The following is a 21,016-nucleotide window of genomic DNA, read 5'->3' on the forward strand; positions in this document are numbered from 1 at the left end:
CCTGGCCACCACACTGCCCGGGTGCGGGTCCCCCCTGGGGACTGGAGCACTTGGCAATCCCAAGACGATCACAGGCGGCTTTTGGTGCCGAGATGTGAGTGACTGAACTGAGACCAAGAAGTTGCTAGAGTGGGTCCAGCAGAGGGCCATGAGGATGATCAGGGGGCTGGAGCACCTCCCCTATGAAGGCAGGCTGAGACAGTTGGGGTTCTTCAGCCTGGAGAAGAGAAGGCTCTGGAGAAAACTTACAGTGGCTTTTCAGTGTCTGAAGGGGGCCTACAAGAAAGCTGGAGAGGGCATGTAGCGATAGGATGAGGAGTAATGGCTTCAAATTGGAAGAGGGGAGATTTAGATTGGATATTAGGAAGAAATGTTTCACTATGCGGGTGGTGAGACGCTGGAACAGGTTGCTCGGAGAAGTTGTGGATGCCCCATCCCTGGAAGTGTTCAAGACAACTGTTTCTTTGCTCCTGACCACTCTGCTGACCTGCTTATTGGCTCCAGTCAGCCACTCCTTTGTCAGTTTCCTACCTGTCATAGTTGTTAACATATTAATTGTGTTTCCTATTAATGATATATTATTTAAATTACTACCTTCAACAAGCCAGTGAACTGCAGTGAGCTGTTAGCCAGATACTTTTTTCCCTAATTAGTGATACAGCCTTTTGCCTCGCAAATGAGGCTGTCAAAGAACTCCGTGGTTGGCGTCCAGGCTTTGGGTGCCTTTGCTGAGTGTCCCAGCAAGGGGGATGTCACCCACATGGGCTGCAGGGACCTGGGCAGCCGGGGAACCTTCAGCAGAGCAGGGCAGGGAAGGAGTGGGGCTGTCACAGGTGAGGAAATCCAAGAGGAAGGGGGGGGGGGGGGGGATAGATCCAAGGGGAGAGTGGGATTTGCTAGTACATGAGCTGGAAGAACTGGTGACTGCTCCTGGCTCTTCCTCGCAGCAGCCAGAAATGGGTGTATTTCTTTTCCAGTGCCCTGAATGCCTCTGGTACTCAACGTGCAGTTTCACGATGAGCAGCTGAGGAACATGAGGTAGATGGAGAAAACAAGAAAACAAATCAAACCAAAAGCAGATTGCTGGCAACTCGGGCTGACAGCTTCTTACTGCGACGAGCTGCCCAACGCCAGCCTGGCTGCGGGATGAAGCGAGATGGGGAGCGAATGAGTCAGGGTTTCCTCAAGGGATCCAGCGAGAGTAAACGCATGGGACTGAATAACCTGACGAGATGTGGGTGAGCAGACACCGCCGCCTCCACGTTTCGCCTCCTCCCTTCTCAGGCAGGTACAGAGGGCAGAGACACCCGGGAGCACTTCTGTCATGAGGTTAGTGGGGACAGTGGGTTGATGTGAGGCCAACGGGATGAGCTTAAAAGGGGGTGCCCTGTGCCGCAGGAACCATTACCAAAAAAGTTAAAATTTAACCGGGCTGAAGCGTTGATAGAGCAGTGGGAAGAACAGCCCTAAGCTCTCTCCATCCCCACCACCCGGCCGGGCCAGCTCCACCAGGCAGCAGCAGGTGGAGGAGCTGGGGCAGGGGGTGAGGATGGGGCAGAGCCCCAGTCTGGGCATCCCCCTGCCCCAGAGACACCCCCACATCCAGGAGGAGGGGAAGGGAGACGGGACCCCGGGGGCGACGCGCCAAAGGCAAGAGGCGTCGGGAAACACATTTTATTGAGTTTTGGCGGTGGTTGCCTCATTCCACTGAGGACTCCCACTTGGGACAGGGTAGTAGCACTCAGCAATCAACCACCTCGCTGAAAAACGTGACGGCATTTAACAGACACGAATCCTTGAGTAGAAGAACAGGCATTAAAATGGATTTTGAAGACTCGCCCTTCCCTGCCTTTCACTTTTGCAGACCTTCTCGTAAAGGTAGGTTTCGACCAAACGAGGGATCGAATCACCCGCACCCCGCGACGACACACAAGGAGCTGGAAAGCGGGGAGCAGAAAAGTAAGCGGATTAGGGCTGGAGGTGACCCGTGTCCCTCAGAACAACGCTTGACCTCAAGTACTTGCATCAAATAGACTAAACGTTCGTTAACAGGAAAATATTTTGAATTTTATTTTTTCACGTTATTATCAAGTACACAATTACAATAATGTCACACATCCCTATATGATTCTATGTATTTTGTTTTTTTCTTTTGTCTTTTTTACAAAGTGTACAGAGGGAAGGACGTATACAATATTTAACAGGGTATTTTCTACAGAACAATAATTTATATTATGTCCTTGTAAAAATCTGTACCTTTTTTAAACATTAAACTGAAACATCCATTTTATAGCATTTGCTAAGCAAATTATTTAAGAATTAAAACTAACCTGTAACTAATGTCAGTACATTAACAATAACTATAATTCATTTTCTCTTTATACAGACAAATACATTTTACAAAATCCACTTGACCAAACCCTTATTCATTAAAAAAAAAGTTTCAATGTTGTGCTTTAAAAAAAAAAAAAAAAAAAAAAAAGTGTGTATGATTCCAGGCTACGTAAGAGAAAGAAAAATGTGTAAAATTGTGTTCTTTGTCTTTCAGCTTATTTAAAAAAATAAAGTTCAAAATGGCTAAAATCCTCGGCAACGCTAGGGAAATTTATGCAGATTCTGTACACTTTTCAGGTTTCCAGTTAGAAAATGCTTGAACGTTGAAGAGGGGAGGGGAAAAAAAGGTGACAGGAGGGTACTCTGCAAGATGCCAATGGCCAACCTCCGCTGGGTTTTTACTGCATCTGATTTTGGCAATCAGTAGGCAGCGGGGCAGACAGCTACGGCCAGGTAGGATAATCCACGGACTTCCCCGGGTGTTTCAGCGAAGGCACAGCGCAGCACATCTATAGGTATTTATTACACGCTAAAGGTTCGCGGCCCGTTAGTAGCAGTATTATACAAAAGAACGTCGGGCAAGTCTGGGGGCACTGTCAAGCAGGCATCGAAATAAAAAAAAACCCCAAACACATTATACAATAAAAGTAGCGACACGGCATTCGGCTCTCCTGAACTGCAAATTAAACCCACAAGTATTTGGGCTTAGAGTGGAACAGAGGGGCTGAGCACTAGGAGCAGGGCTTGGTAACAAAACGAAGTACGAAAGGCTTAGAAGATGCGGATGTGAAAGGAAACCTTTGTCCTTTTGTTACCCCAAACCTGAAATCATCACTGAAATTCAATTCCTGTCTGAGTCCAACAGGAAGTTTGCCTGCCTAGAAACAACGCCGGGCCAGGTTCTGAACCCTTTCCATTAATGAGTTGCTGGTGACAAATCTATCCCAAGCTGGCAGGCAGCCGGGTCCCAGTTCTGCAGTCCATCATCAACCACTGGCTTCGGCAGGAATTTGGGCAAGGGGAGCAGGGCCGGGTCCTAAAATCTGGCATGTAATTAAATGGTTTGGGTTTTTTTGCTCCACAGTTGTTGTTAAGGTACGTGACTTAGTGCTTGGTACATTTATGCTGCAATTAGCAAATGATATGGCGCTATTTTATAATAGTCTTCAGGTGGCAAAATTACATATAATAATTGTAATGTTCTCCCAGCTGTTTATAAACAGATTAAAAGAACTGGGTTAATTCTGGATACTGTACTAATTAATAAACAGCAGCTTAACAGAGCTGCTAATGGCTCAGGAAAAAACATTCAATTTAGAAACAGTTCTGTTACTATCATAAGTTACTTTTCTTATGAAGGATATCTACATTAAAACATCTGTACTCCTTATGAATGCATCTGCTCCACAACATCCCCCTCTGAAGCTCCCACTGTAAATATCTGGTTTCCAAAATCGAGGCACCTCTTGGTCTTAAATTTTATTCTAAAACAATAAAAACATGACCTGAACCACAAGCTGTTCTTTCAAAGAAATACCAATATACATAAAAGCATTAAGTCTGAGGTACGTTTACCGGCACGTACAGACAGTTGTGATCTATTAACTCTGCAAATGGAACAACAGTATTTCATGTTTCCAACATTAAGACAGCAGTAAATTGGAACAAAAAAAAAACCCAACTCATTTTGTAACAGGCAAATCCTTTCAAAGACAAAGAAGCACAGAACAATAAACATAATATTTGAGCATACTTTTAAATCCGTCAAAGAAAGGTAACAAATGCCCCAAACCACTCTGAAAATATTTTTACCTCTGAAACCTGAATTAAAACGCAGAATAGTTTTCCACAATAAAGTCAGATGTGTAACTCCTCAAATGGAAAACAGTTAACCTGCCACAAAGTCTAGAGTCAAAACAAGATAATCAGGTGGGCCCTAGTGACTTTACCTCCAGCATCACAATTCCCCATTTTATACACACCTCTGACAATTTTATCAAACGAAATTTCATATTTTTAAAATTCACGACAAAACTGCATTAACATGGACACTGTGAGTATCAACGAGGTCAGTAAGATAAATATACTTAAATAAACTATTACGGTTGAAAAATTCAGTAAGAGACAGGGTTTACTTTATTAAATGCAACTTTATTGTTGCCATCTTTTCTTCATTTATTAAACAAACTGAATAGAATTCAGAACACGCTATTGAACAAAAGGTATAAAAGTCAACTAGAAGCAATAATCCTATTTTTATACAGCAACAAATCAAATGCACAGTATGTTTTTTTTTTGTTGTTTTTTTTTTTGTGTGTGATCGCAGGTGATTTGCTTTAAAATAAGCTAAGTGCCTGAAAGGCAAAATTCCTTTATAATTCCAGCCGTAAGTCTGTGAAAGAGACTTTAAGGCAGCCCAACATCTTTATGATGCCGCATAATGTGCTGGTTCTTCTCTGAAGGCCTTCGGAAACCTTTCTTGCAATACTCACAACGGTGAGGGTAGTCTTTTGTATGAATGGAAATAACATGCCGTTTGAAGCCTGAGGCGTCTGTAGTGCTATACTCACAGTACTCACATTGATAAACTTTCCTGCCACTGTGTGTTTTCATGTGTTTTTTCAGCTCGTTTTGTTGCCTAAAGCCCTTTCTACATCTCTTGCACCTGAACGGAAGATCCTTTGTGTGAACTGAGAGTATGTGGCGACTCAGAATGAAGGGATCTGCAATCTTAAAGTCACAATGTCTGCATTGGTGCAATTTTTTACCCTTGTGAGCTGCCACGTGTTTTTTCAGTTCCGAAGGCCGATGAAAGCCTTTATCACACATGTCACACTTATGAGGATAGTCTTTTGTGTGGACTGAAATTATGTGTCGTTTCAGATCACTCGAGTTTGAGCTCTTGTGGTCACAATGCAAACACTGATGTGTTTTACTTTCTTGATGCATAAGCGTATGCTGCTGCAGCTCTTTGGTATCTGAAAAAGTCTGGAAACAAATATCGCACTTGAACGGCGTTTCCTTACTGTGTTTAGTCTTTACGTGAGTTTTTAAGTTAGAAGAGTCGGCAGATCGGTATTCGCAATATTGGCACTGGTACGGTTTTTCACCAGTGTGGATTCGCATGTGCTTCTTCAGCTCCGACGGATGGCGAAATCCTTTGCCACACTCCACGCAAATGTGAGGAAAGTTCTTGCTGTGGACAGCTAAAAGGTGATGACTCAGTAATCCTTGTTCTGCTGTCTCATAGTCGCAGAATTTGCACTTGTGCATTTTATTAACTCCTTTGTCCCTGTGCACCATCTTGTGAGTAAATAAAGTTCCTGCGTGAGAGAAGCTTTTCCCACACTCATCGCACTCAATAAGCTTTTCTGTTTTGTTGGTCAGCTTATGACTCTCCAAGTGGTTATGTAAACTTATTTTTTTATTCGTAGTGTAATCACAGTCTGTGCATCTGTATTTCTTCTTAGTAAGAAGGTGCTCCGGATGGTTTTTCATGTGCCTTTTTAAGAAACCTCTAGATTTAAATTTCTTTCCACAAATCATGCAGGGGTAGACTGTCAACGGATGACCATCAGGGCCAATGATTATTGCTGAAAAACAACAAAAAACCCTTAATCAATATTATACTACGATATTACACTTCAGTAAATGTCGTATTTCAACCCTAACAATCAGCTGAATTGTTAAATAAGATCAGTCAGACACACACACTATACTATATAATAAACAAGCTCGTTACTGGGTTAGGTAAAAGAAATTGAGGGAATTACTACTTTCATTCATTAGTGGGTTAGGTAGAAGAATCTGAGGGAATTACTACTTTCACTCATCGTCAGGAGAAAGGAAGTACTGTTTTTTGATGGAGACAACCAAAGCATCACCCAGCTGTTCTTCAGCTCAAATAATTCTACCTTGAAGAATTCTGAGCAAGTTCACACATTAAATACACACAGAAACTGACACTGGTGCAAAGAACAGCAGCCAAGTTGTTAAACAGAGTATTACGTAGTAAGCATAGCACATGATCTCCTTTGACTTTCCACGAATCTGTAGATAAAGTTTAATCTGGCAGCTTCATCACCTACTGCTGACTACAATTCACATGTCCCCAAACTAACACCTCCTCCTTGTGCCATCTGTCACAGTTACACTCTGAAGAGGTAGCAAGCAGGAATCAATGAGAACACATTTCATACACAGGCACCTCAAAGCTATGGAGCTTATTTGCACTCATCCATCAGCCTGATTTGTTTACCCTGAATTTGTCTAGGCATGCTAAAAAGCTCTCTTTTCCAAAAATATTTTAGCAGGAGAACTGCCTAGGTAGCTGGAAATAGAAAAAGCAAACTTTAAGATTAAAATTTGCCTGGTTTACTAATTCAGTGCTAGACAAAACCAAACTCCTACAGTTAACTCACAATTTGGAAAGAAACTTTTAGTATTATTTAAGGTAAGGCTACTAAAGAAAACAGTCGTGCTTTTTCAACTTCATCAGACCAAATAAATCATTCGGACCATAACACAGTAACAGCAGAAACCAAATAACGCCAAAACAGCGCATCTGTTCTTACAGATGCAAGTAAGAACACTGCTGTGAACATCAAGGCAATTTATTTCACAATTAAAACAGAAAAGGGCACAGAAGTTACACTACCTACTGTAACACATAAAGTTCAGATTTTCCAGCTCTTTATTGAGCTGATATAATGAAATGTGTTGTTCTATGTATTTTCATAAATGTCAAAAAGGGTTCCTTAAAAGTACTATCACAGAACACTGTCTATCTAACTTCATCTTTAAAAAAGTTACATTAAATATTAAAATTGGTGTGGCAAGTTAAGTACATAGGGTTTCAACCTTTTGCAATGGTACTGATTTTTTCTGTCAGAGATGGTTTCCTTTAAAATACACCCCCCAATCCAAACCAGCTCTGTTTAAGAACTTTAAAATTAAGCATGCACTAATTTATGATGTAGAAATGTTGTCAACAAAATAAGTCCCAAAATAATCGCAGGTTTTACGAGACACTGCACACCCTACCAGCAAAGTACATCTCTTTATAACTGCCCGGAGGAAGGAGAGTACAACCAGCCACCAGATACTCACCTGTTTGATACTGCCTAGACTCAGGTCTCCTTTTCTTCTTTGGTTTTTGTTTAGCCAGTCTCCCAAGTCCAGCTGACTCATCTATGTGCAAAAGAGCACTTGCAGTGCCATTCCGACTTTCAATGCCATCATTATTATTACCTAACAAGATAAGGTAAAAAGTTACCTACCATCACCACTCTACAGATTATTTGAGTAACAAATTCTACAATGACAATACAAGAAATTATAAACTATTATCTGGACATTTAATCAAACCATAATGTACAGGATGAGCTGCAAAACTTCTCTGTATTTAACTTGGAAATTATGCTTAGTATTATGAACCTGGAAGCACTGGCTTTGTTAAACTAATTTTATATGAGTAGACCATTTACAGGAATTAATGGTTTTCTATTTCACAAATAGTTCTCCTCTAAATGCAGTACTTTTTACATTTCTTTGGTTGCTAATTATGCCCAAAATGTTTAACAGCAGTAAACAACAGCATGTCACAATATTTACTGTGCCCTATTTTCTTCTCAGTCCTGAAATACACTCATGTGTGAGCTTCCGTTCACTTCTGGACTGAAGTTTCTCGCACAACAAGTTTCAGAACTGAATCTGCAATCAAAGAATCATTCTGAACAGCCCGTAAACTTGCACAGAAGGTACAGTACTTACTACTGGTACACCTGATGCTTTAACACTTACAAATTCTTTCTACTTGAGAACAAAGAGCATGCTCAGTATTATATAATAGAAAGAAAGAAGGAGACAATCTTTGCCTCACAGAGCTTCATGTTTAATACACAAATGGTATCACTGGATGTAAAACAAACATGCAAATTACAAGTAAATAGATTTATATATTTGGGAAGGTATTTAATGACAATCAGTTTAACACTGGTGATGTAAGGGCACAAGTAAATTTAAATGACAAATTTTGTGGTTAAGTATTTACTTGAATCAATAGAAGGCAACAGTTCCTAGTGAAAGCAAAGCACATAGATAAGACAGGAAGACTGAAGTGGAAGAAAGTGCAAGATGCTTAATAGCTGTTCCCTTTGTAGAGTGCTGAGAATGAATATTCATGATTAATGTAAGATTCAGAGCCAAGAAGAGGCATGTGCAAATCCTGGAGATTCTGATCTATATGCTAGCTGAAGTGTTCAACAGCAAACGGGGCAAGTGACAAACGCTGAAAACAAAAACTCATTTCACACCTTACAGGTAGCAAGTTTGCAACAGGTGCATGAAGAATCCTTCTAGAGTATAATCCAAAACAGGCCCCAAACATTTCCTAATACTAGAATAAAATTGTAAGAACTTTCTGGAATGTAAAGCACAGTGGGACTGTGGTAGGCTTTGCTACAATACAGCAACAAAACAAATTTAACATTTTAAGATGCCCTTGTTAATCAGCTCTTAAACCCTCCTTAAATGGAGAAGAGTTCTAGGAAATGCAGATGACAAACCTCTGCCACCTTCATGCCTTCATGCTTCATTTTTTCTTCCCTTCCTGTCACCTCTTACCTTGCATGTTAGGCTGCTTACTACTGACAATGCAATAACTCCACTGTTTCCCACGTTGTTACATTGTTCTTTCAGTTCAGTCTTTCTGTTCTTAATACACTCTGCTCCATTTTCTCCTCCTTCTCCAAAAATCACTGAATGTTCAGTCTACAACTGTTGTTTCGAGTTCACTTGATTTCATTTTTAATTCCCACTCATCCTGGCTTCTGTCTTTCCTCTCCACTGAAATTGTGCTCACCAGTATATAGCCAAAGATAAGGCTCTGGGTGTGCTACCACCGATCTCCTAAACAACTTTTAACACACACTGCTCCCTGAAATCTTGCCCTCCTTGACATATGCCCATGATTCCAGCCCCCAATGCATCCCTGCCTTTTTTTTTTTTTGCTGGCATCATCACCACAGCCCCCACCATACAGACATTTAACCTAAATTTTGTCCTGTACTCCACTATTTCTTCTGCTTTGTTTACTCAAATTACATTCAGAAGGAGAATGTGGCAATACAGCAACCTTTCTGAGACGAGATTTTGGTCTACCAGCTTACATAAGGTTTGGAAATCAGTTTGTACACCAGTTGGTGCGCAGATACTAGTGATCAAGGAAAATGATTTCACATGCGAGAAATATTCTCAAGGTTCTGCTATAATTTTAAGATGTCACCCTCCAGCTTCTTTTTTGTTAATCAATTAATTATTTCCATTAGTGAAATCATGTATTTATACGATGCTTCTAGAAAGCATTTAAATCAAGCTAGAGTTCACTGTTGCTTTTTCACTGTTACGCTGACTCTTACATATTCCCATCTGCTTTTTTTTTTTACCACCAAATAAAAATATTCAGTTCTATTCCCAAGCCAGCTCTTACTGTGTCCTAAACCGTGAAGGACAGATGTACTTGAGATGTGATTTTTCAACTGAAAGCTCATGTACTTCCCCTTCTACAACATGAAAATACAAAGGAAAATACCTGCTAAAATAGGAATAAGAAGCAGCCTGCCTTACAGCTTTTCTCTGCTCTTTTTAAGGCTTGTTATGCCAAGAAATCATTTTTAAACTAAAACTTTATAAACAAACACAAAAGCATAAATACTCCACTACCCTCCAAAAAACAATCCCCGACGTTTTGCTATAGACAGTGTCACCAGGAAGAATTCTTTGAGTATTACCTACCATAAGCTGCTGCCCAAGCTATGGGCATGAAAGTTTTAATTTCAGTGTCATCAATTTGCTGTTCATGGGCCACTGCTGCATCCTCCTCTCCTACAATCACTTCCATATAAACCTCATCAGCTATTTCTGCAACATCTAAGGGAAAAAGAAGTCAAGAAAAAATTAATAGGAACACTGCACTGTTGAAAGTGAAAATCCCTGTTCCCAAATGAAAGCCACCTACTTACTTAAGTCTTCATCTTCATGCTGAGAATCATTTACAGTCATGTAAACCATTTTCTCCCTTGGAATACGAATACTGCTATTTTGATCAAGTAATCCAACTGCGTGGTCATTCTCTGGCTCGCTCTCCACAATGTCTACCGTGCCGCCTAATTAGGAAGACCAGAGCAAAATATTTTAAATACACTTTGTTCAAATTCTATACTAAACCACAGCAAACTGAAAGTTTATAACTCTCTAACATTTAGATCCGCAGTCTAAATGACCTGAGAAACCACAGTCTTTATTTGTGCAAAATTTCAAATGTCAGGTTGGAGTATTCTAAAATGAGCGTATTTTACCTAAATCATCTTCTCCAGGATCTGCTTTGAATATATAGACCTTGATGACTTCTGGACAAATGCCATCCACTTTACAAGAGCCACTTTCTGACTCTGCTTCCATGGTAATTTCAGCAGAACCTTCGTGTTCTATCTTACCAGCATCATCCACTACAAAAACAAGTTATTACAATTATCCAGTCATATACAGACAGACATATATGAAATACTTTATTATGTTATTACTCAAATTTGGAAGCAGTTTAAAATTAAGTCGTGATAAAGAACCTACCCATAAATACTTTTTTCATATCCTTGAAAACGACAATAAACACAGAAATAAACTCAAGCCATATCATCTAGTTAAGGGGGAGGAGGGCTGCAGTGATATGACTAGAAGCATGAGCACCACACCAGGCAACACTAATAAGAAAACAGTGATCTGCAGCAAGATGATGGTAGGAAGAAACTGCACGTTAGTACTTACTCTTCGGCATAATTTCACTTACTCTCAGTTTTAATTGCTTCCTCCTTCACAACTAATAAGCTATTAACTGTTTTTTACAAAAGCATTATCTGTTGCTCGACCCTGTCTCTAACGTAAGGGGTACTATTTCTGCCAGCCAGACCTGGTTCCTTGCATCGCGGTGTTACTGATGCTTCTTCAGCTCAGAGAGGAAACCTAAATGAAAACTACAGGAAGAAACCCCTCCACTTTTCTAATCCACTCAACAGCTGAGGGATCAAGCACAGTGTCAAAGCACTGCGCTGACACTACAACACTGGTGAACCTATTCAACTAATTGTTCATGGTGCCCTTAGTGAAAGGGATTTGCACTCAATTTTATGCTGGAGCCCTATACACTCTCCTTACTATCATCTCAAATTTTCCTCTCTTCCTTTCAGAAGTGAACAGACACCATACTTCAGCTTGAATTGCCGTAACTTGCCTAGGCCTCCCACATAAATAGGGCTAACAGCCAGCTTTACGAGGAACACATTTCTGATTTTTAAGACACACTCTGCATCGGCATGCACACCCACACACCATCTTACTTTACCAAGCGTGGGTTTTCAAGACATAAATACTAAATATGTGTTCACAAAAATCAAATCTAGCATCTCAAGGCCTTCAGAGAATGTCTCAATTTCAAAAGCCTCACAAGTTTCTCATGTGTTCAGATCATTTAAGAATTCTTAACATGATGGCACAGGTTTGTAATTTGTGACTTTACTGTCCATAAAGTCCCTTTTGGAGGCTGACATGGTCCCCTCAGAGCCACGCATGAATTCAATTCATGAGAACAAGACGTGAAATTTATTCTAAAGGAAGTGTGAGAACTGTCCCATAAATGTTACAGAATTTTTAACTACCATGCCTACCACATACAAAATACTTAATATAGTATGCTCATTTTACTGGCACTCATTAAACTACCCTAACTAAATCATGGTTAACTACTTAGTAACTGCAATTCTTCCATTTACTTTAAGATCTGCTTTTAAAAAAATACCTCAAAACATTATTACGATTATTTTCCTGCCATGAAGTCAATATATTAGCTGTTAAATAAGATAAACTAGCATGTGTTCTGTCTCATGTATACAATCATGATTGTATTTAAGTACAATTTCTCAAGCAGGCATCATTATTCACAAAGAAATACTAACAACATTAAATTATGAAGCACTAAAATAAATTAATAAATCTCCTCACCAAAAGAGCAGCAGAAAAAACATTAAATACTCTTATGCCAAGTTCACAATCAATGGCCACCGTACAGAATGTTTCAAGCAGTACGATGTTTAAAAGTGATTTTGTGTCACACTACAACGAACACCTTGTAGTTGAAACCCCAAAGCGTTTCAAAAGTAAAAACCTTAAGATATTCTTTTGAGTCATGTTAACAACGCAGCTTCACAGTACGCATATTCAGTTATTGAGGAGACTTTCATAAATTTTTTGGCATATGCATAAAACACCAAACGTCACCGGAACTCTGACAAAAAGTAAACTTGCTTTCATTCCTATACTAAATTTATGTAGTTGTTCTCCTTTAACTTGGCTGTTTCCAGTGTCACGCACGTGTACTTGGAATGCTTTCAAATGAGCGTAGACTGATTTTTACACTGCTGAAGCCAAAGGGGAAGCCTGCCACCAAGCTCAACTGATGCTGGAACATGTTCAAGGAAGGAAAATTATGGCTGAAGCAATCAAAGAGAAAACAAACCTATGTGCACCAATTTGAAACAGGCTGGTTTCTTTAACCAAAACAGAGTTTACTTCCATACGTATATGGAAGTATTCATTGATAACATTTACACAACAGAATTCTAGATCTTAAAAACATGCTCCATTTACTCTTTGAAACAAGTTCTCCAAGGTTCAAAGTCATGATTAAAAAAATTCGTTACACAATTTAGAGTTTGTCCATCCCTGATTTCCCTCCATATTCAATAGTGTGTTCAATATGTAACAACGGGTTTAAATATTTTTTAACAGCGCCATTAAACTGTAAGGAAATTCATGTGTAGGAATATTAGGCCAACTTTTCTCATGCAAAAGGAAAAAATTTCAGTCTTGACAGGTGGCAATAGCTGAAAAACTAAAGCCCCTGAAGGGCTTTAAAAGTAATAGTATTTGCAGTACAGTACCAAACAGGTAACAGGAAGGAAAGCAGGATGGAAAGAAAAAGGTAGGAAAAAAAAAGAAGATAAAAATCAGAAGAGACAAACAAGGCAAAAGAGAACGGGCATCTACCACACAAAGCACAATTTCCATGGTATTTGGTCCTACGGCTACATAAGCTTTTATCTCTACTGATTCATTGATGCTCTGACAGCATTTATGAAATTTGATTTCTATTTAACACTTCCCCTATGTTTCTGCATTCTCCATGTATCTCAGCCTCACAATCAGAGAAAATGATATTCATAAATACTTGACTGATCTATGTTTGAAGTTGGAACTCTGATGATGTTTAAATTTTTCATTCAAATTCACAGCCCATCAAGGGATCCCACAAATACTGTGCATGACTGATCTTCTCTTACATTGTTCCTCTTTGAAATAAAAAAACCCCACAAAACAACAAAAACCCAAAAGTACTTAAAAGTATTAGTTAATCTTGTAAGAGATCACCTCCTTTCAAGCAGAGACCCCAGGCAGTTATTAAACTAATCACAAGTCACAAGCTAGAAAAAAAATTCAAACTTGCATTATTCCAATGCTGTCATACCTTGTGCCTCCATTTAATTAGATATTTAACTGAACACTAAAAACTTTAAGTGTATTTCCCCCCTCCCTCTACTAGCTGGTAGCTTCACTTCAGTAAACAAGCATTCAGACTAATTCTCCAAGTAGAAAAAAAAAAAGAGATAAAAATTATTAGGCACATCATTGTTTTACGTAAATTGCAAGAATGCATTCTATGGCTAGTTTGCTAATGTTCTTCTCAGACTTCACTGATGAGAGGAGCCTGCTCTTTGCATACTATGAGCTGTAAGAAACAGCTAAAAAAGGTATGCACGTTGCAGGAATTGCTTCCATATAGAGATAATGCTTCATTTTTTACTAAAAGCACAAAGAGATGAGAAAGGTGTCACACAACATGAAAGATGTACCATATTTAAAGCCTGTCTAGTTACCATTTACATTACAAGGATATCAACAAAAAGAGACCAACAGATAAAAAAGAGGAATAAACGGTAAAGCAAAGAAATAAAAGATGTAGGCAACAACAGGTTGCTTAATGTGTGCTATCATGACGACAGCACTTGTTTCCTAAAAAACATTACATCTAATAAAAAAAATAATCACAAAGTCATAAATTATAAAACAATAATGATCTCCTATATCTTTACCCTCCTATTAAATTAAGTCCAATAGCATTCTTGGGACAGAAACAAACCCCTGTGCTTTGATAGTAAACCAGTATTTAAAACCCAAATGAGGCCAGTTTCCCCATATAGGAGCATAAATGCTAGCCCAAGATCCTACACTGGCTTAAATGGTACATCTTTTGTTAAACCATGACCCATATACTTTCCTCAAGAAGTTGGTTTTCATTTTTTATATCCAATATTTAATGGATCAGCAGAGAGAGACTTTGTAGCCTTGCAGTCTTTTACTCCTAACAAGAAAAATGCCAATATCTGTTAACTGTCATTTTTTTAATGGTTTCTGCAAGCTTTTACATTTATTCTTTCCTACTGTTTATCCTTTATGTGCAATTAAATGAGGAAAATAAATGAATTGTAAAAGATAAAATGCACTTAAGCACTAAGAAACCATCCATCTTTTGCAAGTGCACACTGCTCACTGCTAAATAACAAACTGAAACAATTCTTACAAATATTCTAAGAAAAGGTCTGTATCTACATGAGTTTAACAGATCTTAAAAGCTGTCTAAGGAGCAATTAGGCAAGAATAATCTATTTTGTCAGCTTTTATGTTCCCAAATGATTTTCTTTGCTGCTAAAAAAATGCCTATCTTGGGATACTTGCCTGCTTACAAAATAAACAACCCTATTTAACAATTCTTAATGAAAAAGGCCACTGCTAACTATTCTGTTTTCTCTAAAATAGATTAAAAGCATGCTGTATTCCCCAGACAGACTTTGTTCAGTTATCTGTGACAGAAACATTTTACTTGTACTCCACTTGATAGCAGAGAATTCCTAGTCCACTAAAGGAACTTATTTTTACTGTCCAGTTATCTCTGAAATGGCAAAGGAGGTTTCCTAACCTGTAGGAAAATAGAAATCCGTTCTATTTTGACTTTAATGCCATTGCCATTACACAGAAGCAACAGTATACCCTATGCATCTGAAGCTCCCCTAAGGGCAGCAATCTAGCAGAGAACTTCCTGAGCTCCAAACTGGTATCTAACACTTGCCCTTCTTGTCCTGCTCTCCCCGGCACACAAATCAGACCAAGCTCTGAGGCATCACTCAGCTCAAGGAAACTCTCATCTCCCTCACCTCTCACGGTGACCTCCTGAGCAGCTGGAATGGCGCCATTCCAGCATGGAATTCCATGGCAGCAAGTTCTATCTCACATAAAGAAAAACATGATTTCCTACATCTTTAAGAATCTCCAGGGAAAAAGAGGGAGGTATTTACTTATGCTTAGGAAGTAAAAAGCACTTTGTTTTCTTGAGTGGAAGTCTGCTGGATGGCCCTAATGAAGCCATGAACTTTATGGCTTTGTTGATCAGATCCATTGCTTTCAACTTAAACATCCAACAAGGATGAGAAAAGATGGGTTTCACCTAGATCTATGAAAAGATGCAATCATTATTATCTCTCTTTGAGGGTTCTGACTCCTGTAATGAAAAGTGTTAATTCAGATACAACAATGAAAAGACATGTCTAACTCAGAGCAAAGTAAGGATATGGATGGACATAGTACAGCCCCTGTATTTGCAAACATCGTGTAACTTCCTAAAACTGCAGCTTACACTTTGAGAGGCTACCTTTCCCTCTCTCCAGACTCCCCTTGTCACACCTCCTTTGTGCCTCACCATTTAGCAAACCCCCTTGAATCCTTTTCGAGCTACTAACTAGTAGCAGTTTGCATTCTTTGTTGAATGAATATCTGATTCTTGATTCTGCTCTACTGTAAGTGTCCCAAGTCTACTATGGATCAAAAATGAAGCTTGAGGGTGAATGTCCAAGTATTCAAGAAAAAAGGTGAGTACATCAAAAGGTAGTGATGATATAAGCTGTGCCAAAAAACATTATCTTGGAAATGAAAAGACAAAAAAAAAAAAAAAGTGTATCCATGTAGAGGCTGAATTATATCTAAATGGGAAAAGAAATATTAAAACACTGAGCTTCTTGATGCAAAGTTACAGAATGAAACCCACAGGGACTGTACTCTTTGAAAACACAAACCAGAAACCAGTCTGAAACCAAGAAAGAAGGTAGAAACACAACATTAAAAAAAGCACACATAGATTAGTCATTTCAAAACAGCTATTTTCAGGATAAAGCTAAGAAAACGGTCTTATTTTAAGAAAATCTATATAGATCAAGCTCATTAGGAGCAAAAATAGAAACACCTAAAGAGAGCCACAAGATAGGAAGAAGACAGCAAAGGTTTTGCCAATAACTTCTATTGAAGGATACAGACTAAGAAACCTACAACAGAAAGAACATGAAGTGTCATCACCTGCTTTGCAGGTGACTAGATAAAAGATGACCGCCAAAGGCATCCTGAAGAACACAGTCTAGCTCCCAGATCTGGGAAGCAGCTACATTTGGCTACTGTAATAGCAGACAAAATTACATTCCAACATCTGCCCTAGCAGTTCAGGGAGGTTTGCCAGAATCAAGCATGAATTTACAGGTTAGGATGAAAAATCAAAAACCAGGTTAACGTTCCTTTTAAAAACCACCTAATATTAAGTTCAACTGAAGAACTGAGACAGTCAACAGATCAATAAACACAAATACTGCCAATGCAACAAAGAAATATGGAAATTAATTAAAATAATGTTTTCCATACAACGAAGAGACTATTTGGCAAGATAGTCTTTACTTGACGGAAAAGCACTAGACTCTGACTTCACAACCAGAAGAACTTGTTATGCAGGCTTTAAACACAGTAGGTGGTAACAGGGAACTTCCCTTTAAAACGAACTGTAGAACATACTTAACATTTTAAACACAAATAGAAAGGATGCATGTTTTGTAGCGTAACGATTGTTTTAAATGCTGGCTTATTTAAGGTTCTGAATCTAACCAAACTATATCACAAGACTATCAAGAGCCGTTTAATATTAAATAGAGTATGAAATTACAGAAATACATGACTGAAAACAGAGAATATTCCAGCACAACTGAACAATTAAATTCCTGTGTTTTCTGCCAGTTACCACCTGCCGATGACTGGTACATCTAAGAAGACTTCCTAGCTGGGGGGGTATTTTAGGGATCATTGCAACATGCCAGCCACCAAGACATTCTGTCCTCATTCAGCCACTGGCATCGGTTGGATGGGACATAATCTACCCACCCCTCTCACTTGAATTTACACAGACAGAGTTTGCAAAGTGTTCCTATGACAGCAGCCCCAGAGGCCTCACTCTGCTGCCCCTGCTGCAGGATGACAACCTGCAGGGGAAGGGTGAGCAGAGAGACAGGAGCAACAGTATCTTAAAGAGCTACAGTCAGGGATAAGAAACAGGTTAAGGATCACCACCAGAGCCTTTACACAGTCAGGCCGCAATTAGCCATAGGTGGATCATCCACTTTGTTGCCTAACTATGCTGCACGTGCAGATGCATTTCAGCTGCTTTCATCTGATCTAAGTCAGGTTCAGAATCAGAAAGTGCATTTATTAGCTTGGATAAATACTATTTCTGAGAGCAGCATCCCTGATCTACTCCACCTCAGCATGATTTTGCAGCTTAATTTTACAATATTCTGTGTTATCCACACTTTGCATTATCCCATTTCATTGTTTTCCCAGATAATAGAGAATTAACTGTACCTCATATAAACTCAAAACATGGCTGCACAAGGTTACTCAAGGAACTCAAGAGATGATAAATTAAGAAATGCAGTGATCCTAGGTAAGGAGAAGCAACATTAAAATCCATAAGTACAGAATATAAAATTAAAACAAGTTATTATACATTTCAAAAACGTGTCCAAGGAAAAAAAAAAGAAAAGGAAAAAAAAGGTAAATGAAGCAGAGCATGAAGTATGCCTCATCAATGGAGTCATTTAATGCTAGACAAAACTGAAGTGCCTGAAATGGCAATTAAACAAACGAGCCTAACAAAGCTTTTCTATTTCTCTGACAAACAAACGTTCAGCAGGGACACTCTGATGTTCCTAGGTGCTGCACTGAGTAAGCATTGTAATAACTAACAGAGTAAGCTCTAGTTCACACAAATGGATATCCTCAGTAGAAAAAGGATTGATGGTATGCTCTGATTTTCTCCACCCTCTACTTTAAGTCTTTTGAAATATGATTCAAATGGATTGTGCCACTGTTCCTCAGGGAGATTAAGATATTCACGGTTGCTTCTCAGCTGTGAGCAGCACTAGCTACTCTTTTTGTTAGCAGCATACCTCCATCCTTTGCTTATTGAGAGAAGAAAACACATCCTAACAGCAAAGAAAACCATATTGTTGCCTGTATCTAACTATAAATGGGGTAGAAGGGGTGGGGACTTCGCAAAAAACAAGATAAAGGTAACAAATTGTCATTTGGATTTCCATAAAACAGGTTTTTTTACTTTCTCTTTCCCACGACATTTTTTTTTTGTTTTCTTTATGTCTTGGCAATAATATTAGTAACCTGCATATACATGCGTTTTCAAGCAATGTCATTTATTTTCTTCCAGTTCTTACTAAGTATATGCCATTTAGTTTACTGGAATTCTTATTCTTTTCTTCATATGCTACAAAATGCGACCAAAATAATTTATAGTCAGACAAGCATTTGCCAGTATTTCTCTCCATTAGCCTCACCAGAAATTTTAGCTGGTACATGTTCCTAAAAATACCCCCATTTGAGTACCTTTGTGAGATCTGTATTTCAATAAATAACATAAAAATATGGTTTTGGTATCGTCATTACCCCTCCCTCAGATATTTCAAGCATCACTTGGGCCCATATCATAAGAATTTCGATGGCTTTACCCAGACACTTACAGGAAATCATAAGGTAATCTTCACAGTTGCCCTTCTCGTCTTGATGTTCCACAGGGATTCCATTGGCATCGATCACTGCCTCTGATGCACAGTCTGCCACCAAGACTTCTTCAGAAACAACATCTGTTCCCAGAGTATCAGTGACAATATCTGCTTCTTCAACATTATCATGAACTACATGTTCTACATGTCCAACTTCAGGTACATGCATTGACTCGCTTGTCAGTACATGTTCTGGTATAGACATTGCTTCTGCTGTTATGTCAGAAGCTAAAACATCATCTGGGACAGTGCAATGAGCCAAAGAAACCTCTTCGGCTACGTCTGTGTCCAGCACTTGTTCAGGAATAATGACAGTTTCAGATACATCTGGCTCCTCCATAATATCTGGGCACTGAACATCCTCGATAACAACATCCTCAATGACATCTTGGATTACTACAGAATCTGGATCATCAGGAACAAAATTATGCACGGTTATGTCTGAGTCGACTACATCTGAAACAAATACTGTTTCCTGTACTTCCACAACAATCTGATCTCCATCCATATGTCCTGCATCAGCTCCTGAAAAACATAATTAAAGTAGCAATTAAATTGTAAAACTAACTCAGATGAAGTGGTTAATAACTGAAAGTACTTCTATTTTACTTCAACTTTAACACTGCATTTATGCTGCAATTTAGTAAAGCAGGCGTAATAGCCTATAAGCAATTGAGATAGGCAGATATAGGCAGAGCTGATAAGGCAAGTCCTCAATAGGTGCTAACGTAATTAAGATGAACAACAATTTTTAGACTCTCCCCCAATATCCAAACAACTATTACTTGGCAGAACAGTAGCTCATTCATGTTGCTCTGAGTAATAAAAACAACTGAAAATTAAAAGCGACTACTCGATACAAAAGGATTGATGCAGCACAGCGCTTTTAAGCAAAGACAAAATAAATGACAGTCAAGAGCATCTAATGTGAACATTTATCTACATATTAACTCCTGACAGACCTGTTGGATCAAAAAATGCATTTGGCTCATGTGGCTGCAATTCAAGCCCATCTTCATCCATGGCCTTTAACTTTCATCAGTCACAGTGTCTGTCAAAGGTAAAGAAGAAAGGTTATTTAACTCATATTGCGGCAAGGAAGTTTGCCTTTGCGCACTAAAAAGCAGAAATTTTGGGCGCATACAAACACAGAAGCAGCTGATTAAGGGGTATGAAAATACAATTTCCTTACAATCTTACAAATTAAAAAGAAAAATAAATAAGACAAAGCCTAGACAACTTCACACTCAAATCTTTTTTGGATGGCGGAAAATACAGCATTGTCATATCAATAAAGCTCAATAAGATAAATTAAAGGTAGCAGCTAATAATCTGAAATGCACTCCGCTTTTGACGTCCTCTGTGTTCACACCTGGGCAGTCAGGAGAAAGTTACTCTTATATCACTTCAGGAACTGAAATCATCAATCTAAACTGCTTCCAGAACATAACACCATATGTTTTCAAACCTTGGATGTGTGAATATTTTAAAAACTCCTGCCCCAAGACAAAGTACCTATTTGCTTTTGTATTAAAAAATATTACCAGTTCTCAAAAATTACTGATGTCATATTATACCATGTTTCTTTGAACAGAATGTCAATGTTTCTTCAATATGTAATAACAAATTAAGAT

General features: G+C 38.8%; 1 protein-coding gene across 4 annotated transcripts; it reads right to left on the bottom strand.

Annotated features, from left to right (window-relative positions):
* Positions 1 to 2,053: 2,053 nt before the first annotated feature.
* ZFX (zinc finger protein X-linked) lies at positions 2,054 to 20,433 on the bottom strand. 4 transcript variants are annotated; one of them, XM_074145566.1, is made up of 7 exons: positions 20,345 to 20,433; positions 19,341 to 19,907; positions 10,692 to 10,841; positions 10,356 to 10,499; positions 10,129 to 10,263; positions 7,444 to 7,584; positions 2,054 to 5,927 (listed from the first exon to the last, which is right to left on the bottom strand). In XM_074145566.1, the coding sequence occupies exons 1-7, from the start codon at positions 20,403 to 20,405 to the stop codon at positions 4,741 to 4,743; spliced, it is 2,385 nt and encodes a 794-aa protein (XP_074001667.1). In that variant the 5' UTR covers positions 20,406 to 20,433; the 3' UTR covers positions 2,054 to 4,740. The 4 variants fall into 4 exon arrangements, with proteins under 4 accessions (XP_074001667.1, XP_074001747.1, XP_074001826.1 ...); XM_074145646.1 differs by lacking the exon at positions 10,129 to 10,263; XM_074145725.1 differs by lacking the exon at positions 19,341 to 19,907 and having other exon boundaries at positions 20,345 to 20,405.
* Positions 20,434 to 21,016: the final 583 nt, after the last annotated feature.

This window comes from Numenius arquata, chromosome 1, assembly GCF_964106895.1.
Source record: "Numenius arquata chromosome 1, bNumArq3.hap1.1, whole genome shotgun sequence".
In the NCBI taxonomy this organism is placed as follows: domain Eukaryota; kingdom Metazoa; phylum Chordata; class Aves; order Charadriiformes; family Scolopacidae; genus Numenius; species Numenius arquata.